Source organism: Protobothrops mucrosquamatus, unplaced genomic scaffold (assembly GCF_001527695.2).
Source record: "Protobothrops mucrosquamatus isolate PMUCROS unplaced genomic scaffold, P.Mucros_1.0 scaffold342, whole genome shotgun sequence".
In the NCBI taxonomy this organism is placed as follows: domain Eukaryota; kingdom Metazoa; phylum Chordata; class Lepidosauria; order Squamata; family Viperidae; genus Protobothrops; species Protobothrops mucrosquamatus.
Genome location: NW_015386679.1, coordinates 207,473 through 230,839, shown reverse-complemented (window position 1 = coordinate 230,839; position 23,367 = coordinate 207,473). Strand labels below are relative to the sequence as shown.

Here is a 23,367-nt window from a genome sequence, read left to right as displayed (position 1 = left end):
CACTCCCAATTTGCCGGACAACAATGCTCGGTATTCATCACCACCGGCCAGGTTTCCTAGGAATGCTGGGAAGTGTAGTCCAGTAAGCCCAGGAATGTGGCACCCACAACATGCTGATCAACTCCCTTCGGTAGGAAGATGCAACAGGAGGAGCTCTGTGTAAAACCTTTGGCTGCTTTCCTATCGTGATTTTTTTTCCCCTCCCAATCTATGGGTTTGAGCACTGAGAATAGACATTTCTGGGCCGTTTTTCCCAAGTAATTAAATGCTTATGCTTATGTCTCCCTGTATAAAAGCCTCTCGCCCATTTGACAACCAATATAATACTTAAAGCTTGTTAATTAACTCAACGCATTTCGCTTTGGGCTCAGAAGCTGTCCTGCTCCCTTACGGAGCCCCTCTGCTACGCAAGCTCCAAAACTCCAGTTTCCTTTAGGATTGCCCTGCCTAGAAAGTTCCCCAATTTTCAGTAAAAATCCCTCTACGTCCATCCCGGTTTTTAAGAGGGGCATGCTTATCAAAAATTCAACTGAGCTTCGGTTAGAAGCATTAACAAGAATTGCTAAGTAAATGTTAGAAGACAAACTACTCCGTGTAACTTCCCCACCCAGGTCCTCCCTCTTGCATTACCACCAGGAGCAAAACACTCAAATTTCAGTCATGTGACCAGGAGCCCTTGTTCAGCCTTGGAGGGGGGGGCACGGTGGTGTCTTCCCTCCCAGAGGCCTCAACCTCTCGCCCATGACCCAAACAGGCGGGGGGGGAGGTCCCAACCAAATGGGGGTTCTCGAAATCTCTACTTCCGAGGGATACTTCTCTCTCCAAAGGCTGGTAGGTCAGCCGAGATGCTGGTGGCAACTTCCAAGCAGGAACCAGTGAGGTCCTGGGAGCTTCACCGTCTTAACGGTGGCTCTCAGTGGAACCCCAGAATTTTCACGGGGGCTTCCTCTGCAACAACTCTGCAAGTTTGAAGAGCCACCAGCCTGGGCTTTGGACGAAGCAAATCAGGGCTTGGAAAAAGGAGTCGCCAGCTGGGACCCACGGATCTCCTCCCACCAAAGAGACCAGCGATTTCTCCTAGAAAATATTTCTTGAAGGGGACGCCAGCAGCTCTCCGAGTGAATCCAGAAGGGCCTTCAAGATTTGCCCTGATAGCCTGGGCCCAACAAGGACTCGGGTGGGCTCTCCATAAGATGGCTGTCAAAGGCAAGCTGCTCACTGCCACGGCCTTACAAGTCCCTTCTTCTTCCCTCCGAGCAAATCACAACCCAGAGGAAAAAGAACAAGGTGATGTTCCTGGACCAGCTGCCACGTCCTCCCTCTCTCGGATTCTGGAAGGAGGCTAAGCGAAGCCCCCGAGATGCCAGCCTGCTCCCACTTCAGCAGACGCTTCTTGGCCACCAGAGAAGCTGGAGCAGCCACAGGTGGTCCTTGGCGAGAGGACCCCCCCAACTCTGTGGCGTGTTCTGAACTCCTGTAACCAAAACACCAGAGGAGGCAGCACCCACAAAACTTTCTTGTGGGCTCCTTTCCCTCACAACAGCCAGACTCATGCACTGGGAAGCCAACCGGTTGGGCTGCTAACTTCTCAGCGCTCTTGACCGAACTCAGAAAGTCATCCGAGAGAAGTCCCAGGACGGGGTGGGTGGGTGGGTTCCTTCTCTTTCTCTTTCTCTCTCTCTTTTAAATCTATCAATGGTTTTGCCTGCAAAGCGTCTGTTGCTTCTGGGCCATTTGGCTAATGGGAAAAATTGGTTCAGTATGGATCACTTCGTCAATTACCTTCCATCGCTGGCACAGAGAGTCCTCGACTTACGACCACAATTGAGCCCAAGATTTCTGTTGCTGAGACATTTGTTAAGTGAGTTTTGCCCCCATTTTACGACGTTTCTTGCCGCAATGGGAGAAGCCAAATTCGCTGCAATTAGTAACACGGCGAATCCAGCTTCCCCCTGGGCTTTGCTTGTCAGATCGCAAAAGGGGATCACGTGATCTTGGGACACAGAAACGGTCATAAATATGAGTCAGTCGCCAAGCGTCCGAATTTTGATCACGTGACCCTGGGGACGCTGCAAAGGTCGTACCTGTGAAAAACGTCCCTAAGTCCCGTTGTTCAGGGGCGTTGTGAGTTTGAACAGTCCCTAAACGAACTCTCGCTGAGGACCAACTCCATCTGTCTCTTGTGCTGAAAAAGGTTCGTCTCCACAATTTACCAAGGATCTGAACCCGAAGTCAAACCCAAGGTTGCTTGTAGGTGGTCAGTCTACCTAAGGTGGCCTTACCGGAGCAATAAATGTTGTAAAGAGATTTCTGTGCAAGCAGAAGCTGGGAATTTCTACCCTAAAGTTCCTAGCAGGGGTGGGAAAGAAAGGCCGAGGACGACGTGGTTAAAACAGGAGCCAAACTGCAGGAGGAGGGCCAGGCCGGGCCAGGATCCTGGCAGCACCTTTTCCCGCGAAATATTATTAAAAGGCATTATTACGTTTTTATGAGCTGCAAGCTCACTTAAGCGCCTGCCTTTTAATCAAATGGGTCTGTTGGATCAGGCGCTACCAAACCTCTTCGGAGTACTGTAAATATTTACAGAATCCCTTTCCAAGGAAGTTGGGCCGATTCTCTTTTAAGCGTTAGATGCACAACGGAAGTGCTTGTTTCATCCAACGTTGGGATTGCCTTCAAATTCAGCTTCCTTACGTATTTTCCTGTTTTGTCCCAGCATCGCTGTGCAAAAAAAAAATTGAATGTATAATTTGAACTGAGCTTTATTAGACAAAGCTCTTTGGGCTGGCCCCAGGTGGCAAATTCCCTCTTTATGACTCTCAGGCCCCAAACAGTAAGGACACCAAGGTTACCCATTTAAGTCTTTCTCAGCAAGTTAACTACAGGTAGCCCTTGACGTACGACCACAGTTGAGCCCAAAACTCCTGTTGTTAAGTGAGACATTTGTCAAGTGGGTTTTGCCCCATTTTACGACCTTTCTTGCCACCGTTATGTGAATCTGGCTTCCCCACTGACTTTGCTTGTCAAAAGGTGATCATGTGACCCTGGGACACAGCGATGGTCGTAAGTATGAGTCAGCTGCCAAGCAGCTGGATTTTGATCACGTGACCGCGGGGATCACATAAGGGTGAAAAATGGCCATAAGTCCCTTTTTTCAGTGCCTGGTCGCTAAATGAACTCTTGTAAGTCGAGGACTATCTAAATCCTTTCTTGCAATTTATACGGTCTGAAATACTATCTCAAATTCGTAATTACATGACTCCTTTGTTGTTGTTGTTATTTTCTATCCTTGCTTTACTTAAAAGGGTTGTAGATTAGAACAGTTTCCCAGCTAAGATGTGTGGACTTCAATTCCCAGCGTTCCCCAGCCAGGAATTCTGGGAGTTGAAGTCCACACATCTTAAAGCTGTTACAAGGTTGAGAAATGCTAGATTGGAGGAACAGAACAGGACAGAAATGCTTCTGATAATAAAACATGGATGGATTTATCCAGCCCTAAGCGGCCTAAGAGCTGGACAGTCAGACAGAATTGCTGCAATTTCTTAGAGGATTGAAAATAGTTTGACTATTTATCTCTCATGCAATCAAGACTGAGCACGCTGGATTTCCATGCTCCAGAGAGGGATAAAAGAAATATAGCTAAATGGCCTGGGATAAAAACTCTCAGAAGTTTTCCAAACATGATCAGATAGGCACAGGTACAATAATACACACATGTTCTTCTAACCAAAATAATAACTGCCAAAACTGAAGCTCTGTTGTTAGGCACCAATTTACATTTTAAAAGTCAACAATGCTAAACCTGAACTGGGGAATCAATGATAAGATGGGAAGAATATGCTTTACAGGCATATTTCAATTCAGGCCACACATTTAGTTTGATGTCCACTCTGTCCTTAAGAAAACGGTCTTACACAAAGCCAAAATTACTGGGGCTTGGAGTGTTTCCAAGCTGTCCCCAGAGAGGTCGGACTGAGGACCAAGCCCCTGAGCAGGCTCACCTTCTTCCTTAACATATAGGCACCCTGTCTTCCAGCAAAGAAATGGCTGGTGGCTTTCAGTAGCAGGAAGCCAATGTCAAACTGAGTTTGAAACTGGAAGGAAGAGGATCCGAAGCATTTGGCAATGTCTTCGCAGTGCAAAGTCCCACCTTTAGAGGAGAGAGAATCTGTGCTCCGTTCAGAAATGCTTGGAGACCTTGTCAATTCATACTGTCCCTTTTCAGCCCATTCACTCACCCAGGTGGTCTTTCCTCTCTGTCCCAGGGCTGACCTGCACAGGGGATTAACAGGACTCCGCGGGTCACTATAAGGGTCATGGACAGAACGAGCCCAGCAAGCCCATTTGCAAGGCGGTGCTCCTGTGCCTGTCTCTGCTAACAGGTAAAAAGTGAATCCTTGGCAAATCAACCCGCTACGGAAACCTCTCCTAGAAGAGAGGAACCTGGGAACGTTTTTGGTGCAAACGGAGCAGCGTTTCCCATTCAGGACAGTGGAATAAGCTTACCTCTATTTCCTTCGGATTTTACTCTGGAAGTCTAAAGAGGGTGAATTTAGTCACGTTCAAAATATGAAAACCGGCCTCGGAATAGCAAGTAGACCAGTGTTTCCCTTTGCTGGGGTAACAGTATACCATAAATTAATACTACGGCATTGCATAACCAGAAAAGGTATTTGAGGGTGGGGGGTAGCGGCAACAGCTGCTCTACCTGGGAGAGCCAACCGGCCGCCCCAGGGATCGATATTCCCTCGGTCCCAGATGCACAACAGGCTTTTTGGAGAGACCCCCAACCAGCTGAAAAAATGCAAGCTTGAACCCCTCTCCACCTGCAGCATTTGCAGCCTCAGGAGGGAGAACTTTTTCCTCAGGATGACTGACACGTGTCCCGGGGGAATGTCGCAAGATCCAATCTGGGTCGGTCACCAGGTACCAGGCAGGGTGGTCTCTTCTGGTCCCGGTGACCCACCCAGATTGGATCTTGCAACCACTTTTATTCTTCCCCTCAGAAGCCCCCAAAGGAGGGAGGCAGGCAGGCAGGGACACCCCCTCCCCTCCCCTCCCCCCCCCGCCTCAGCAGCTTAGCTGAAAGGCTGAAATTCGGGATGTCAAAGCGAGAAAATTCCAGTTCTTTCTCCAGCCTTGCAAAACCACAAGAATCCCCCGATTATCCCGCCCGGCCTTGCAGGGGGACGATAAGGGAGACGCCGCTTCCCACCTCCCTCCCCCCCCCGGTCGCTCGGAGCGCCAATGCAGGCGGCCTCGGCCGGCGGCCCTCCTCCGGGGCAGGCCCCCCTTGGGTGAGGCTGGGGGCCCGGCAGACCCCGGGGACGCTCCCGGCCTCGGCCAGGCTCTGCGCGCTGCGCCTCTCCCGGCCGGGGCACTCCTGAGGCGGGAAGCGGGGTTGAGGCCGCCCCCTCAGCCCGGGGGGGACCCCGCCGTCCTGCTGGCCGCGGCCTTTCGGGGAGGGGTCCCCGGGGTCTGGGCCGAGCCCCCCCCCGCCGCTTCACCGCGGCCCCTGCGGCAGAGCAGGCCGCGGCGGCGCCCTCTGCCCGGCCAGGCTCCTCCCGGCCGGCCTTGAAGGGCAGCGGCCTCTCCGGNAGGCCCGCGGAGGGATCCGGCCGCGGGGCGGAGCGGAGGCGGCGGCGGCGGCTCCCCCGGGCGGGACGGCTGCCTGCCCGCCCGCCTGCCTGCCTGGCTCTCTCGCTCCGCTCGGCTCGGTCTCGGCTCGGCTCGCCCGGCCCCGGAACCGCTTCCCTCCTCCTCCTCCTCCTCCGCCGCCGGGCCCGGGCACGCGCGCGCGCGCTCTCGACCCGCCGACCGTCCCTCCGCCAAGCTCTTGCGCGCGCACCCCAGCCCGGGCGGAGCGGACGGCCCCTGAGCACGTGCAGAGTGGAGCCTGGAGAAGCCCCCCCCTTTCTGTAGCGACCCCCCCCATTTGGAAACCTGTAGGCAAAGCCCCCCCCCCACCTGCCCGGCTGCCTCCCCTCCCAGGAGCCGGGAAGGCGCCCGCGGGGCGATGGGGCGAAGCGCGGCGGGCGCCCGGTTGCAACAGCGGCGCTGCTGCTTTGCTCTCCGGAGGGTCTCGGAGGGCGGCGGCAGCCCGGGTCGCTCCCGGCCCGCTCCAGTTTGACCGGGGTGGGGGGGGAAGGCGTTCGTTCCTCAGGGCGGCTCGCTTCAGGGTGGAAGGAACAGACCCCGGTTTAATTCCGACGGACGAAACCAGCCACCGTTCACACAACAGATTTAAGCCGCAAACCCTACACGTGAAATCTCAGCGGCGGGCTGGCTTCCCTTTGCGAGCGGGTTCAACCCAGCCGTTCTGAACTCGGCCGACCTCTGGATCTGCGGTTTTCCTACTGGGGAGGGGTCTTTATTAATGAATTAGACTGTTTAATAAAACCGGATTGGTGGCAGCAATAGAGGGCGATATGCAGATCGCCCGATTCCACACACGGGGATGCGAAGCAACCAACTGAAAATTGGGTTCAGAAGGCACAAATGGTTTAGTGATGCCAAAAAATATGTATTTTTTTTCCTCAGAGATTGGAGGAACAAATCTCTTACCCCTCAAATCTGCAAAGGTCCCTGGGAAATGGATGTTTCAAATCGAAAAACCAAATGTGTGAATTACGTATATAATAATGTATACAGTAAGATTACTATGTATTAATAGAGGTTTGCTTAATTAGTTGTAAGAAAGCTGAGTTTGCTTCCTGTTTAGTTGGAAGCTAGCTGGAGGAAGGGAGGAACTGATTAAATACCCAGAGAGGTGACATCTTTGTTGTGACACACAAAAAAAGAGAAGAGGGATCTTGTGATTCTCCAGAATTCATTCCCAAACCTGCAGCTCAGCAAAAGAGGTGCCAAAGGGGGACTTCAAACTCAACTGGATTAAGCAGACGATTTCGAAGGGACGGAGGCAAGGAAAGTGGCCGAACAGATTGGCATGAAACAAATTACAATTTATACCCTGCTGTTCAAAGATAAAGCTCTCTTGAAAAAATCAAATTGATCGATAGGACAAGAGGGTTGCAAGGGGGCTCTGCCCATTAGTCGCCCAATGGAGCAAAGACGACACAGATTCACGGGGGGGGGGGCATACAGAGGATGGGCTTGACCCACCTGTAGAGAGCCACAGCCCCCCCCCCCCGTTATTTATGGCCTTTCGGAGGATGAAAGGACTACTTTGCAACTCCTTGGTATCTTCCTTAGTCTAGAGGGGTCTCAAAGCGTGGCAACTTTTAAGACTTGTGGACTTCAACTCCCAGAATCCCCCAGCCAGCATGTCTTAAAGTGGGCAAGTTTGAGGACCCCTGTTCTATTTCCTTCAAGAGCAGAATGGGACTTATAATAATAATAATAATAATGATAAAGTTGGAAGGAACCTTGGAAGTCATCTAGTCCAACCCCCTGCTCACGTAGGAAACCCTATACCATTTCAGACAAATGGTTGTCCAGTCTCTTCTTAAAAATGTCCAGTATTGGAGCATTCACCGCTTCTGGAGGCAGGTTGTTCCACTGGTTAATTGTCCTCACTGTCAGGAAGTTTCTCCTTAGTTCTAGGTTGCTTCTCTCTTCATCTGTTGCTTCTTGTCCTGCCTTCAGGCGCTTTGGAAAACAGCTTGACTCCCTCTTCTTTGTGGCAGTCCTTGAGATACTGGAAGACTGCTATCCTGTCCCCCCTCGTCCTTCTCTTCTTGAGGATCCTTTGCCCCCAGCAGAAGAGGCGATGGACCGTTGCACCCTGTGCCCACTTGATCAACTGGCGAAGAGTGCCCGGGGTGCCCAACAGGGAAAGCTGGCCCTATTTCCTCTCCAGCACCACAAAGGCCTGGGCCCTGGATGGAACAGCTGCTGGGTTTCAATATGTCCTTTGTCCGATGGCCTCTTTGGCATCCATTGTCTGCACGGCCCTCCTCCCTCACAAAAGTCGCTTTATCAGTAGAGTTAGCAAGGAGAATCCGTCAGAGGAGCTAAACTGATCCCTGCGCACGAGGGGGGGGGAGATCCGATGATTCAGGGACCCCTTACAAATGAGAAGGGATCCTATAAGATAGCAGCTGCAAACAGACCACTGAACCCTACTCTCTTTTTGGACTCTCTTCTGGGGTTAATAGTTACAAGAAGAGCTTTTTCTTACCAGAAATTCTTTTTTTCTGCTTTTGCTTTTGAGAAAAAACAAAAAGGTCCTTTTCTTCAGAAGCCAGACTTAGAAAGGAATTGCGTTAAGGAGAGACAGGTAAAGTGAAGAACTGATCAGCTGTAGATCTCAGTACTGTATATAAACTACAGTTTCTGTAGTTCTGTTACGCAGAGCCAGCCACCTGGAGTGTGCCAATAAACTATAATTGAGCCAATCATAGTTTCGTGTAATAGACAACTTTGTGACTGGCTGCTGCATCCTCACCACCAAATACGCATATTTTGCACAAATATAACAGGTTGACTTTTATCCGGTTTAATATACTCTCATTGTTGATGTTACAATCCAGATTTTTTTTTTTTGAAAGTAGACATTGATGGGTGTTTTGCGTGCCAGTCAAGCTGCATGCTACCCCTGAATAAGACGGGCTGTTCTCAGCTAAGCCCATGGAAGGGTTTTTCATTGCTCTACCTCGGTACGTAAGTGGCGTTTTCCAGTTACAAACAGGACCGAAAACGCCTCTAAAAACTGCTTGATCAGTTAGGAGAGCAGCCTCTCAGCCCCCCCCCCAATGCTTGACTAATGACAAATTTGCTAATAAAAATGTACTTTTGAAGTTACTCTGTTCTTTGTTAATTCTGAACTCATCCCCTCTTCCTTTCTTGTTCTCCGTCAGAATCCGCTTCCCCATGCCCGACCGTGTGGCCACGCGCTCACTTCCTCATTGATGAGGAAGCAAAAGTGAACACGGCAATAATCAAGGCAATGCAAAAGAAGAAGAAAAAAAATCCCAGGATCCTTTAAAAAAAAAAATAACCTCAGTAAGTGCTGTGTGGCGGAAGTCATGGCTCTTATATTCTCTGAGATAGCCCTGTGCAGTTTGAATTTTAAAATGCACTTGTCCCATGCTTTCATTTTAGGAAAAACATGACCTAAAGAGGCTCAGAAACTAGGGCGTGGGAAGATCAATAAGCTCCATGCTGGTGTTGCACACGTGCACACACACACACAGTTCCTCCTCATGGCATAGCCTCTCCCCCCCCCCCACCTGACTTCAGGGAAAGACTGCTGGGGCCACCTTAGCTCAGAATTAGGGGTGTGCAGACCCTGCACGTTTGTGAAAGTTTGGGGTGCTTTGTTGCAAGCAACGTGGTTGGCTTACTGCGGCCAAAACCCAGGACCCCGACTGGCTGCTGCCAAAGCAGCCGAGGTTCTTATAAGCCAAGAGCAAGCCCTGGATTTTGGCTCTGGCTTATAAAAGGAAAACCACCCCCCAGGATCTTGGCCTTTGACCAGATGCCAAGCAAACCATTTCCCTGTATGCAGAGGCTGGGATGAAGGCATTTCATAGACCAGGGCAAACCTTGAACCCAGGGCCTCGTGAAGCTGGCTTGATCGCTGCCAGGAACTGCGGCCGAACAAACCCAGGTGCTAGGCCCCGACTGCAGAAACTAAGCAAGATTCCTTACGGAGGCGCCACTTCACTTGGGGGCCTCCAAACTAATCAATAACTTACTACTTCTCTTACACACTAAAGAATCAAAACCCCACTTCCACGAAAAGTGTGACTACCGGCTCTTTGCGCTGAAGGACCAGGGTGCCTTGCGAGCTACTGCGCAAACTAAGCTTTCAGGCCTCGCATCCTTCCTTGGGGGATGCCTGCACGGAAGGGGCCAGAACCAACACCCCAGTGCCCATTTCCTCCTTTTCAGAAAAGGGGGCTTGGGGCAGAGACTTGGGGGTGGGGCAGGAGAACAGCTTTCCAAGGGCCCGACTGCGGCAGAACGCCACGCCCGGAGTCCTGCCATGGACATGCACGGGACCGAGTGGAAACTCCGAAGTGCGAGCAAGGCAAACGTGCACAAACACTCTTCACTATAAATCTGCCCCCTAAATGGCAAAAGGAGATGGGATAGGACCCCACAAAATGCACGGCCAGAGATCCACCACGGCAGGAGGAAAGAGTTAGCTGCAAGGGAAGGGAAGGGAAAGGGGAGGCAGGAAGGCAGGGAGGGAGGGAGAGCAAGCCCTGGCACTGTTACACCAGAGCGTGAGAGACCCCACAAGGACAAACAGCGTATCAAGAAAGGGGGGCACATTTCCCTGGCAGATGCCCCAGTCAAAGGACTTCCGCCCTGATATTCTCCAGCACCATTTCAGGTTTCCATCTGAGCTGAGCCCGCCTCTCCCCAAGGCCACTAACTGCCCCCCCTCCTCATCCTGGGGAGGGAAGCCTACATTCGGGGATAACTTTCAGCCCCCACTGGACGTCAAGCGGCAGCAGCGGCAGCGACAGCCCTGCCTGCTGCTTCCAAAATAAAACCTACGGCTCGGCCAGCATTTTGGTTTCCACGCTCGTTTTCAACGAGGGTCTCGGGCAAAACATCTGGAGCTGAAAGAGGGCGTTCCCAAGGAAGCAGAAGAGAGGGGGGAGGGAAGGGAGGCCCGGCAGCTGGTTTGGAGATCACTACGGAGAGCCTACGGCAAGCTAGCTAGCAGAGGAAAAGGCGCCTTCACGGCCATCGCTGGCCGAGGGTTTAGCGCAAAGGACCCAGAAACTGGACACTCATCCCTGGCTAGGTTTTCCAGCCCATTTTTGCCAAAACAGACAACTCTCGTTTTGCCCTCCGGACACCCTTCCTGTGCCCAAGAGCAGTCACCTCCGTTGCCCCGGCGTCGTTCGGTCACTTGCCCCTTTTGCTTCTTCCCTTGCGGGAGGGGGGCTTCCCGCTGCCCCCCGCGGAGGAACCCGCCGAAGAGGCCACGGGGATGTTGATCTGCCCGTCCTGGATCTCCTGTCTGGCCTCCGCCGGCAGGTGGTTGATCTTCTGCTGGGCCTCCAGGTAGAACATGACGTCCCGGAGCTGCTCCTGGATCTCGGTGATCTGGAGGTCCTTCTGCTCACAGGTCTCCTTCAGGAGCTTCTCCTCGTCCCGCAGCTTGTTCTGGAGCAGGAGCTGGTTGGCCCGCAGGCATTTGTTCATCTCCTGCTCTTCCTTCAGCTCGCTGGTCAGCTTGGACAGCTTGGTGTTTAGCTGGGCGCATCTGGAAGGGGCAGGGAAAAGGGGAAACTGAGGCGGCGGCAGCCGAAAGCTTTTACTGAGATATAAGAGGAGCAGGAATTTCCATCTGTCTTGCCAAATACACGGCCTCTCTAAAGTCTAGCCACCCCGTGCACTGGGAGCTCTTCCACCCTCCAGGGTTTAATGGTGGTAATCCTCAACTTTTGACAGGTTAGAAGTAGCAGCTGATCCAAAAAAGGGGAATTATGACTCAGATTTGAAATTCTGACAAGTTGCACCCCCCTCCCCAAAATTCATTATGACCAGAACTCAAGCGCAAGGCAACCTGGCCTCATTTACGGCTGTTTGAAGCCTTCTGCAATCAAGTGAGGGCATTTCATGAGGGTTTTGCCAAAAGCTGGCACTTCCACAACTGCGGCATTTGGTTGCTGGCTGTTGCAAAAACAAACCCCGGGTCACGTCATTGGCCTGTTTTGTGACATTAATGGGCAGGCTCCGTTATAGTTGAGGACTCCTGTATGTTGCTCCTAAGGAAGCTAATTCCTGACCAAGAGGAAAACCTGCTGATCCACAGGGGTGGATTAGAGTCAAAATCACAGACAAGATGCATTTTGCACCCGGATCCACTACTAAGTTCTGAAAGTTACCCACTTCCTTTCGAGCGACTGTTTCTCCTTCAGTAAGTCGTTCAGTTTGTGTTCAAGCGAGTCGCATTTCTCAATGGTCTCTTTAAATTTTGTCTTCATGTTATTGATCTGTAAATAATTAATAAAAAAAGGTATTTTAAGGTCCAGATGGGTGCTCTTGCATGGCTCAGAATCTGATTCAGGGTCACCAGGGCCACTGCCTTCTCTGGAGGTTTTCTGGGTTAGCAGTAATCGCCAAGGGAAATGTTATACTTTGGGTTGGGAAACTAACATTTTGTTCGCCGATTCCTTGGAAGAATATTCCTGGAGCTCCCTTTGAAAAGGATGGACTCTGCTTTGGAAGAGGAAACTCAGACTGAACAGAGAGAGACCAGCCCAGGAAGTGGCTTCCTTAGCCCAGCACAGTTACCTCCAAGCTCTTGGGCCCTTCACAATGGGCTTCTTGGCTGGACAGAGAACCCAGGAGCAAAGGGGGAGACTGGAATCTGGGATGCATTCAAAAATGGAAGGAGCCCAGCCTGACCCTGAAACCTGGTTCCTGCTGTCCAGAGGAATTAAAGCATTCAGAAGGAACTTACTTCTTCGGCTGTGTCCTTTTCTATTCGGACGATCTTGTTCTCCCAGTAGATGCGCTGGGACTCCAACTGGCTGGTTAGCAAGTAGGAATACTGAGTTCAGAGGAAGAGAAAAAATGGACAAGCCGTCCTTACTTTCTCTAGAGGAGAGATGGAATCTCATGCCAGAACTCTCCCATCTCCAAGTTACACTCAAGACAGACAACCCTAGACTATGAAAAAGGTTCGACGGAGCCTCCATCAAGTTAGCCGTGAAAATCTCCACACACCACCTAGGAAGAGCAATAGGTACACTTACTTCTAACTGTAAGGCATCAATTTTCTCTTCTTGACACACATCCCCCTCGCATTCGTACTGAACCAGCTTCCCGTCCGTTTTGCTGGCCACCAGACGGTGGACGTAATTGTCTAGGGAAAAGAAAAAACACCAACTGGTCGTCCTGAGGCAAAGTTCCGAATCAAGGTCCAAGTCAAAGCCGCTCAGGTGCCACCTCCAACTACGCCCGCCTTCAGGTGTGTGTTAAGGGAGAAGATTCACCTGGCTGAGAACTTGGAAAGGGGAGCTCGTAGCTCCTTTCCAGATCCGTGCGGCAAAGAGACGGTCTTGGTCACACTTAACTTCTCCCCACCCAAAGACTGCAAGATTTGGTCTTTCCCCCAAAACGGAGCCAACTCTGTTTATAGCAAACCAGACGGACCAACGGTCTCCCCCTCTTGTTAAGGAGGTGGTCCGTTCTGAGGTGTGGCTCACCGGCCTATGGAACAGGGCTTACCGCCGGCGTAGTCCCAGACCCTGTGATTGGTCAGCTGCATGGCGTAGGTGTGTTGTGTCTCCTCAAAGTGCTTGTACGCGTGCCGGCTCACGTAACGCCCGCATCCAATGTGCCCACAGATGAGACATATCCAAAGGTTCTGCACAACAGAAGGAGCAACGCAACTGATGTCCAGGGCAGAAAAGAAGAAACACCCAGATCCTATTTCTGAAGAAGCAACACTGCTGATTTCTGAACAGACATGGACCCAGACTCACTCACTTCTTGGACTCCACATTCAAAACACTTGTTTTCTTCCACAGGCTCTGGAGTCTGGCAGTACCTGCAGACGGGGCAGCTGGAGAAGGGAGACAAGAGAAGGCCCTGAGGATTCCAAACCAGGCCGCTCGGCTTTGACCTTCTGGATCCCTGTTGCCCCTGCTCGGAGCCACCTTCCCTCCCCCGTGAGGCTCTTACGTGGTGTCCTCCCAACGCTGCAGACACTGACTATGGAAGCTGTGGTTGCAGACCGTGGTCAGGATCCCGTTGACCGACTCATCCATCCTCTCCAAGCAGACGGTGCATTTGGGGAGCTCGGTCAGATCCATGACGGGGAGGCTGGCCCCCTGCAAGAGGAGACGACACCTGACCTCAGTGTTTCCCTGGCCATTTGAAGGTATATGGACTTCAACTTCCAGAATTCCCCAGCCAGCAATGAACAGCGACTGGAATCTTCTGCAAGCTGATCTGCCAGGCAGCCTAGGACACCACCAGGTTTCCTCTGGAGTACCAGGAAGGGCTTATAATGCCTTATCATCGCATTATCCCCACTGTCACTCCCCCGATCTGCAGGGCTGCACCTTGCGCTGGAAGACTGCTAGCTAGGAAGAGACCCCACCCCCTAGAAAGGAAAGGGAGAACAAGAGACCACTCACATCTTCTGACTTGAAGACCTCTGCCCTTTCCACATAGACGAGCTGGCAAACGTCCTCTTCTATGGAGTTAAACTGCCGACCGTTGCAAGCCATGTAGAAGCTGTCCGCATCTGCCTGCAGAAAAGCCAGAGGAGAGCGGTCTGGAGGGGCACCAATTGTTGCAATGCATCAGAGGCCCGCTTCCCCCAACCATCCACCCCCTCCTCAAAAAATAAACCATGCAAGTAGAGCAGTTCCCAGGCCACTGGCACTCAATCACAAAGCCCCCGCCTCTCTCAGATTCTGGACTTTCTAGTCCCGCTGCCAATAACTTCTAATTTTCCCTGAGTTGCAAGAGCAGATACGCAGCGTAGGTGTTTCTGGATCAGAACCAGATAGGAGGCGTGGAAGGAGCCTTCAGCCCAAAGCTGGAGTCGCTCTTTGTTCTTACCTGGGTCCGGAACTTGATGAGGACCATGTACTGGTTTGGGGTGGAATCTCGGATGATTTTCATGTGTTCAATGACATCATAAAAAGAAGCCACAAACTTCATGAGGTCGTGGCTGGTCATTGTGGCAGGGACTGTGAGAATACACAGCATGGCGCTACGCCGCACTTCTTCTTTTAATGAGGTCATTTTGCTGCACAAGGGAAGAATTAGACCAGTCAGCAAGTCCATCCTTTTTGTTTCGACTCTATAATGCAGTGTTTGCCAATCTCAACTAATTTAGGATGTCTGGACTTCAATTCCCAGAGTTCCCCTTCAGCCACAGCTTTTCCTTCTCAAAGGAAGAGGAATTTCATAGTAAGGGCAGCTTTCCAGATCCTTTAAAGCAGGGCTCTCCAAAGTTGGCAACTTTTAAGACTTGTGAACTTCACCTCCCAGAATTCCCCAGAGTTAAAGTTCACAAGTCTTAAAGTTGCCAACTTTGGAGGCTCCTGCCTTAAAGCGTTTAGGGTGAGTCCTGCTTTCTTACTTTGTCTTGTACAGGTGCATAATGCCGTGAGCTATTTCAACAGAAGGATTCCCACTGAAAAAGGAAATCTGGTCAGGGAGCTGCTTTGACGGAGAATCCGGTGTACTCCCAATGCTTCCACTCTGGCCGTCCTGATTATTGGGATCCTCAGGGGAGGAAGCCTCCGCTGCGCCAGCTTTTTCCATCATCGATTTCACCTCATCTTTTTCACAAATCCAAAAACAGGCAAGTTAGAAACCTGACACTTTCCAAACTGCAATCCATATTTAATTTAAAATATTTTCTCATTAAAGGGCAAGGCACTGCCTTGAGGCAGCGGGCAGAAGAGTGGCAGAAAAATTCTTAAAAATGTTTTATCAGTATATAAACAGCCCCTTAACATTTTGAATCCAGAACAGCTGCTCGGAAGATCAGCTCCTATTTCTGAGCGATGCTGTATGAGAAGACCAAACCTTGCCAGTAACAATTCAGAGTGACGTATAATTTCTGATCATTGATTCCTATGGTCATACAAAATTAATAAGCAGACTTCAAGAACCACTTGAAATGGTGTCTTGCGAACAAGCTCACAAAAAGTTGCTTGCGACTGAATCTGTTCAACCACCTGACTGCCCACCTGGCTCTGGAAAAAAAAAGACCCTCACATTTCTTGCTTAAGCAGCTGGATGCCAAGCTGGCCTCAGAAGGCAGGTTATGTCAGCCCTTCAGCTGCTGCTTATTAAGCAGGGAGGGTGGATGGATGGGTGGACGGACAGACATATACACATATATACAAATATACACCATGAAATAAACATAATTCCAATCAAATAGTGCTTATGCCAACCACCCTCTACACTCTAGAGAAAGGCATCGTTCCTCCCGCTTGGCATCGGGGCACAAAGCAGCACGTCACAGGTACCTGGATCCGGCTTTATCGTCTCAATGATCACGTCCGTCATCTCCCGCCGGCCAATGTGTTGGTGGATTATGGCCGCCCTCTCCACGGGCGCCTTGCCCTCCAAGCTCACCGAAGCGGCCGCCAGCGACGTCTCCTGAATGGCCTCATTAGACATCTCAGTAGCTGAGAAGCAGGATTGATGTGGCTATTAAAGAGTTTCCGCACAACACAACCTGGCCAAACCAGACCAGCTAAAGCCGAGCTAGTTAGGCCACAGGCTGTTTGGACACCTCCCTTCCTCCCCCACTTCCACCTTCATCCTTTGGCCTATAAAAGGGCTGAGAGCCGAGTTTGCCAGATGTGTGTGTGTGTCTGTGTGTGTGTGTACAGATACACACACATACACAAAGAGGACCAGACAAACCTTGCTCTAAAATTTCTGGGAGTTGAAGTCCGCCCACCTTAACGATTTAGAATCTAAATCGTTAAGGGGGCGGACTTCAACTCCCAGAATTCCCCAGCCAGTTTGGGAACGTTAAGGCGGGTGGACTCCAATTCCCAGCTGTCCTGGCTGGGGGATTCTGGGAACTGAAGTCCACCCGTCTTAAAGTTCCCCAGCTTGAAAAACGCTGATTTACCCGGCCGAGACCCCCCTGGCAGCCCCCCTCGCCCGCTCTCCTGCCCCCTTTAGCCCCCTTCCCTGTCCCCACCTCCCCCCCCCCCCAGCCTCCCTTCGGCCGCCCCGAGGCCCCCCGGCCCTCACCGTCACCGCAGTAGGAGAAGCCGCCCGGCACGGGCGAAGACTCGGCCAGCTCCAAGCGAAGGACCACCAGGGAGACGCTCATAGGGCCGCCCCGCGGAGGGTGCCGGGCCTGCGGGGCCGCAGCTCGGGCGGGAGGGAAACGGGGCAAGCGAGCCCTCCGCCGCCTCGGACTGCCGAGCGCTTCCGCCTCTCCGCCCTCGTGACCTTTGACACGGGGCCGGATGGCGGCGCGCAGGCGCCGTGGGCCGCAGGGGGGCGCGCGGCCGTGAGGTCACGCGGGGGGCGTGGCCGTGGCCGACGACGCCTCCTCTTCCGAACCCGGAAGGGCTCCTCTGGTCCGCCGTGGACGCGCTTCGGGTCAAAGGTTTCCCCGGACGGGGGGTGGGTGGGAGTGGAGCATGGGACGTCTTGGCTGCGGAGGATGGGCGGTGTAGTTGCCCCCAAACACGATGTCCTTTGCTTTAAAGAGCCCTGATTGACTCTGGAGGAGGAGGAGGAGGGGAGAGGCAGAAGAGGTGGCTGGCTGGGGACAATGGGAGTTGGAGTCCAGCGCCTCGGTCGGGGGCTAGGAAGGCTGAGGTCGGCCGGGGAAGCCCTTCCTGGGGGTCGACTGGCCGGAGATGCCAAGCGGGATCTGCCCCCGGGTTCCCCCTGTGTTCTGGGGTGACCCCTGATCTTCTGAAGCTGTTTTGAGAGCCTCTAGAATAGATAGAAGATGCTACTATAACAGTATTTCTCGGCCACTTAAAGGTGGGTGGACTTCAACTCCCAGAATTCCCCGATCAGCCGGCACTGGCAAGGGACCTCTGGGTGTTGACGTCCACCCATCTTCAAGTGGCCCATAAGAAGCGATGGGATTTTTAACAAATCTAGACAATTAAAAAAATATACCCAGTATTACTAAGGTAATATATTCCATGTCAATATATGCTCCAATGTTCTGCTTTGCACAAGTTTCTGAAGCTCTTCCCTCTCCCTTGACACGCAGTGCCAGAGCATGGGTTTCGGAAGAATTTTCCAAGCCTTTTACGGCTGCCCTGCGTGGAAATTACAGATCCTTCGGTCTTCCTGGCACAAACCCGCAGACGTGGCCCGGTGGAGGAATTACGCATCCTGTCCCTACAAAGCGGTGATCTTTGACATGGGTGGCGTTCTCCTTCCTTCCCCATTCAAACTGGCAATGGGTAGGTGATTTTCCCAGAGTTTATACCATCACCTTCTCTTCCCTCTGCTGGTTCTGTTTGAAATTTCTCTGCTTTCAGCTGTTGAATTTCTCCCACCCTCTGGAGCAACAGAGAGAATCATTTTGAAACTAAAAATGGTTTCAGTTGGTTGAGCACCAGCTCAAACCGTAATTCCTGAACCTTCCTCGGTGTTGGTTTTGCTCCTGTGCTAGTTAATTGCACTACACACTACATTATTCTTAAATCTTTTGTGTCCTGAGAGATACCTATGACTTCCTGCCTTTATTTAGATTGGGAGATTCGGAATCGTGTCCCCATCGGCACCATCAAAGAGGCCTTAAGATCTGGGGGTGAGGACAGGCCCTGGATGAGATACATCAGAGGGCAGCTGAAGTGGGCAGAATTTCTGCACGAGTTCAGACAACAATGTTCCAGGATTGTAAGCCAGTTTTTCCCTTTGATCCCTGTGGGATGAGTAAAGGAGGAGGTCTCGAGCTGAACGTATGTGGAAAGGACAGTCCCATGGATGAACAGTCTCAGTGTTAATGTCCTTTTTCTCAACAAGCCCATCTTGTTTTTCCATAATGCCTCGAGTTAGAGTGGATGAGCTCAGCCAGAAAAGATCCATCCCTATGTTGGGAATTTAAAACAGTTCATGGCTACTATGCGATCCCAGAAACTATGCTAGTTTTACTTCTAACTAAAAAAAGGGGAAAAAAGAAAAACTCTACAAACTGAATGTATAAACTACGTAAGATAATTGCTGCTTACTTGTTCACTGAAAAAAACAACCCCATCCAACATGTCTCTTTCCCTCCCCAGGCAAATGCCTCTGTTCCAGCGGACTCTTTCCTTTTTGAATTAACCAGGCAACAGATGTCAGATCAGCTCCCTGCTATGACCGAGGCCGTGAAGGGCATCAGAGCCAGAGGCCTCAAGACGGCCGTTTTGACCAATAACTTTTATCTAGAGAGTGGAGAGAGTTTTCTGCCTATAGACAGAAAGCAATTTGATGTGGTAAGTTTTTGTGCTCCACAAAACATCCCACTCCTTGAGGCCATTACTTTATTACGATAGTTATAGTTTAGTAATCGTGTTTGCCTAAACTTGCATAGAAGTACACAGTATTCATGAAGGAAAAAGAACTTTATTTTTCTCTACATTGCTCATATAATGGAATATCTTAGAAAGATTCAGTATCTTGGCTGTTTGGACCCCTCAGATCTCCTTGTTCAACTGATGATTACCTAACTGCCTTTACTAAAAGTAATATTTAAAAAAAATTAATCAGGAGCCTCTGGTTAGCCAAAGTTCTTACTCCATTAATCAGCTGGATTAAGGAGTACATTCTGTTATTGCTTGGTTTATATCTTTAAAACCATAAGCCAAACCTTGAAGGAAGAACATAACTCCGAACCCTCGGACGAAACATAAGAAGCCATTTGCTTTTTCGGTACCGTTTACTTTATTTCAGAATCCCTTGCCCACTCCCTCCTGCCTGATCACCTGGCTGTTTGGCTTTTGTCTCCCAGATTGTGGAATCTTGTCGGGAAGGGGTGTGTAAACCCGACCCTCGCATTTACCAGCTGTGCTTGGAGCGCCTGGGTGTCCTGGCCCAGGAGTCCGTCTTTCTGGATGACATTGGACAGAACCTGAAAGCTGCCAGCCAACTTGGCATTAAGACCCTAAAGGTGAAAAAGTGAAGGTTTAAAACTAGCCTTCCCAGAGCTGACCCAACCTCCTCCTTCAGTTAGACTTTTTCTTGAAACTATTCTCTAGATATAAATATCTAGCCCTACGTTTTTGTCATTTGTTCCCAGCAGAGATATTTATGCTTGCTTTATGCTTGGAAACTGTGCTTTAAACACCGAGTTCTTCTAAGCATCTTCGCTGCTTCAGCTCCTCAGTTCCTTCCTCTGCTCAGGTCGAGGATGTGGACTCTGCAGTTCAAGAATTGGAGACCTGCCTTGCTTTTCCTTTGTGTGGTGCGATTCCTTACACGTCTCCTGTGAGGCCGGCCATGGACATCCCCACAGCGCCTCTGCAAAAGTATCTTGAAAACCTCTTGGGGGCCCAAGCGAAAGGTACAGCGCTGATATTCCCATTTTGCGTGGGGAGTCTTTGCTTGGAATACTCAGGGGTGCTCCCGTTAGCAGCTCATATAAAAAACCAGTGAGCGTTAATGGCAGAAGGGTGCAGATTAGGGCCAGGCTCATCTGGGCTGAAGCCCCATCTCAGCTCGCAATCTGTGGGAGACGAGGGGCCAGTCCCCTTCTCAGGGCTCTCTCAGCTTGCAGAGTTGCAAAGATCAAATGGAGGGAAGGTCTCCTGGGGCTCTCGTTCACGTGGGCTGTTGCTGTCCTCTTCGCTGCAACTTTGCAGGTTCTCTGGAGCTGCGCCAGTTCAGTCACGGGCAGTCCAATCCGACTTACTACGTCGGATTTGGGGACCATCAGCTGGTTCTAAGGAAGAAGCCGCCGGGCAAGCTCTTGCCTTCTGCTCATGCGGTGGAGAGAGAGTACAGGTGAACAGCTCAGCAACGATAACGATAAATAGACACCCAGGTTCCCCATTATGTGGAAATGCTAACAAGGAAAGCTCCCAGCCTTGTGGATTGCCATGTTCGTTGTTGATGTTAGTTGGCAGTAAGAGGCATCATAAGCCAAGACATTGCCACACATACCTATGATTAATATTTTATTTTCTTCTTCTTCTTCTTCTTCTTCTTCTTCTTCTTCTTCTTCTTCTTCTTCTTCTTCTTCTTCTTCTTCTTCTTCTTCTTCTTCTTCTTCCTCCTCCTCCTCCTCCTCCTCCTCCTCCTCCTCCTTCTTTCTCCTCCTCCTCCTTCTTCTTCCTCCTCCTCCTCCTCCTCCTCCTCCTCACACAGCACTTCTTCTCCATCTTAATTCGCCTCTCCTTCTGTTGGGTAGGGTTCTGAAGGCCCTCAGGGAGACTGGCGTCCCTGTTCCAAAAGTCCTGGCCTTATGTGAAGATTCAAGGTGAGTTCTGGGCCTTTGCATGTGCTGGAGTTTTGGGGGGCTGAAAAGGTCAGGGTCCTCTGCTAATGTCCTGTTGTTGCTCTAGTGTCATCGGCACCCCCTTCTTCCTGATGGAGTACAGCCCCGGCCGGATCTTCAAGGACTATTCTCTTCCAGAGCTTGAGCCCCACCAGCGGACGGAGGTTTATAGTGCCATGAGCAGCGTCCTCTGCAAAATCCACAGCGTGGACATCAAAACCGTTGGTTTGGAGGATTATGGAAAACATGGTATGTAAAGCCCCTCTCTGCTGCTCCCGTGCAGGAACTCTCGCATTTGGGGTTATCTTAAAATAAAATTGGGTCCTCTGATGGAAAGAAAACTGAACATTGATTTTTGTAGGATCTTTTCAAAGAACGGGATAAGCACATTACTTAACGGAGATAATAATGTTCCAGGAAATTACGCCCAGCGCCAAATCCAGACATGGAGCAAGCAGTATCGAGCCACGGAGACCCACACAATCCCAGCCATGGAGAGGCTCCTCAAGTGGTTCCCCTCCCACCTTCCAGCCAGCGAGCAGCTCTCGATTGTTCATGGAGATTTCAGGTATGGGCTCACCTGTCGTGTTTCTACTGGCTTTACAGAAGTCTTTTCAAAAGCAGTAAAGTAGGAAATGCTTTTTAAAATAAGGGAATGGAGACTTGGCACCAACTCTCTCTGTGCTGCCAGTCCTGAAATATTTCAGAATGTATGCTTTCCAACCCATGAAACTAACCCGCCTTTGGTTCTCAGCTGAGGCAGGATCTTTGATTTTCTCTGCAGAATGTGCACCCATTGGAAAAGGGGGGGCACCCTTTGTCCTCACTCTCAGTCCCCTCCCCCCCCAAACAACTGGCTTTGCAGTTCATTAAAGCTAGGGAAGAGAACCTGGACTTCAACCACAGCGGCCCCTAGAAACCTCCAAACCAGAAGAACAGACTTAATTTAGTTTCCTTAAAAAAAAAAGAAGGAAACTTCCTCCAAAACCTGTCGTGTTTTGGGATCCTTCCCCAACTCGTGTGACCCCTGGTCATCAGAAGAGCCTCCACCTGGCTCTGCAGCAGTCTTCCCCGCTCTGCCCTGTTGGAGTTACAGTGCCAGCGTGGCCAAAGATGCCCTTGAGCGACTGACCTTCCCTGCAGCTGCTGCTTTTCCCTTTGCAGGCTGGACAATCTTATCTTCCACCCCGAGAAAATGGAAGTGGTCGCTGTTCTGGACTGGGAGCTCTCCACCCTGGGGAACCCTCTCTGTGATGTGGCCTATAACTGCCTGCCATATTACCTGCCCTCGGATTGCAGCATCATAAAAGGTGCCCGGCTGTTCCCAAGGGCTGGGGGTAAAGGGAGGGGTCCCAATTCCACAGCAGTGGGGACTCACAGAGCTGGAAGGGACCTCGGAGGTCTTCCAGTCCAACCCCCTGCTCAAGCAGGAGACCCGATCCCCTTCCAGACAAGGGGCTGTCCGGTCTCTGGAGCAGAGAGGGGCCATGAAGGCCTTTGCCCAGTAAGTTGATGGGATGCTGGAGAATCCTACACAAGCTGGCTTATAAGGCCCAGGTGGGCAGCTGTGGGTATCCTGCCACAGATATTTATAGAGGCTCCGCCTTTTCCTTCTGCCTTCACCTTTCCTCTTTGCATTCACGGGCAAGGAAGAAGGTAGCAAGATGTCACCATTCCCATCTGAGCCTGGGCCGGGCCTAACTACGGCTTGCCTCTTTCAGGCTTGAGTGACTGCGATCTCGGCCAGCTGGCCATTCCCACGGCAGAGGCCTACTTGCAGATGTACTGCCGTCACCACGGCAGCCCTCCGATCGAGAACTGGAACTTCTACATGGCCTTCTCCTTTTTCAGAATGGCTGCCATCCTGCAGGGGGTCTACAAGCGCTTCCTCTCAGGTGAGGCTGCTCTGTAGGTTTGTGGGTGCCAGGATGGGGAGACTGCAACCCCAGAAGGCAGACCAAGTGGGCCGCTCGCATTTTTCCCCACGCAGGCCAGGCCAGTTCAGCCGCCGCCGAAAACTTTGAGAAGCTCCCGGAGTTCATGGCGGACCTTGCCTGGGACTTTGCCACCAAGGAAGGCTTCCGGATCTTCAGGGGGCTTCCCACTTCTAGACCACCCAGCAGGACGTTCAGGACCTGGGCTGGCCCGAGGCTGCTCCTAAAGAGAGGCTGCGCCACGCTGAGTCCTGCATCCAAGTCCCACCTGATCCTCTCTCCGGACGGCCTGCCGAGCCGCGTCCAGGAACTGTACCACAAGCTGAAGAAATTCATGGATTCCCACATTTACCCATCTGAGCAGCTCCTGCGAGATCACCAGTCTTCCCCGAGTAGGTGGACTCCCCATTCTCTGGTAGAAGAGCTGAAGGCAAGTCCTGGTCCTTGAGAAACAGGGCCAACCTCTTGGTTGGTGGCCGCAGTGAGACGGCCTTAAAAAGGGACGTGGCGTTTTGCAAAATCGCTTGACTAAACGGGGGGGGGGGGGGAAAGGCCCCC

At 51.4% G+C, this 23,367-nt stretch overlaps 2 protein-coding genes across 2 annotated transcripts in view; one reads left to right on the top strand and one right to left on the bottom strand.

Moving 5' to 3' along the window:
• Nucleotides 1-10,827: 10,827 nt before the first annotated feature.
• On the bottom strand, nt 10,828-16,756 carry BRAP (BRCA1 associated protein). Its single transcript, XM_015815444.1, has 12 exons — nt 16,675-16,756; nt 15,933-16,094; nt 15,032-15,233; nt 14,506-14,695; nt 14,076-14,189; nt 13,618-13,766; nt 13,423-13,498; nt 13,162-13,300; nt 12,687-12,796; nt 12,392-12,481; nt 11,818-11,921; nt 10,828-11,188 (listed from the first exon to the last, which is right to left on the bottom strand). The coding sequence occupies exons 1-12, from the start codon at nt 16,754-16,756 to the stop codon at nt 10,828-10,830; spliced, it is 1,779 nt and encodes a 592-aa protein (XP_015670930.1).
• Nucleotides 16,757-17,671: 915 nt separating this feature from the next.
• Nucleotides 17,672-23,367, top strand: part of ACAD10 (acyl-CoA dehydrogenase family member 10) — an 8,814-nt gene continuing 3,118 nt past the window's right edge. The window contains exons 1-12 of the mRNA XM_029284036.1: nt 17,672-17,858; nt 18,149-18,297; nt 18,681-18,875; nt 19,391-19,549; nt 19,783-19,942; nt 20,241-20,382; nt 20,789-20,857; nt 20,943-21,124; nt 21,293-21,443; nt 22,040-22,185; nt 22,597-22,770; nt 22,866-23,239. Of these exons, the coding sequence (XP_029139869.1) occupies nt 17,672-17,858; nt 18,149-18,297; nt 18,681-18,875; nt 19,391-19,549; nt 19,783-19,942; nt 20,241-20,382; nt 20,789-20,857; nt 20,943-21,124; nt 21,293-21,443; nt 22,040-22,185; nt 22,597-22,770; nt 22,866-23,239 (2,088 nt within the window). The remainder of the gene's footprint in view (nt 17,859-18,148; nt 18,298-18,680; nt 18,876-19,390; nt 19,550-19,782; nt 19,943-20,240; nt 20,383-20,788; nt 20,858-20,942; nt 21,125-21,292; nt 21,444-22,039; nt 22,186-22,596; nt 22,771-22,865; nt 23,240-23,367) is intronic.

Excerpts from the sequence above, each read along its gene's own strand:
- BRAP (XM_015815444.1), bottom strand. The coding sequence starts at position 16,756 with ATGAGCGTCTCCCTGGTGGTCCTTCGCTTGGAGCTGGCCGAGTCTTCG. Across the intron at positions 14,696-15,031 it reads ATGCACCTGTACAAGACAAA|CAAAATGACCTCATTAAAAG; the intron begins GTAAGAAAGCAG and ends TCCCTTGTGCAG. Across the intron at positions 13,301-13,422 it reads TTGAATGTGGAGTCCAAGAA|AACCTTTGGATATGTCTCAT; the intron begins GTGAGTGAGTCT and ends TCTGTTGTGCAG.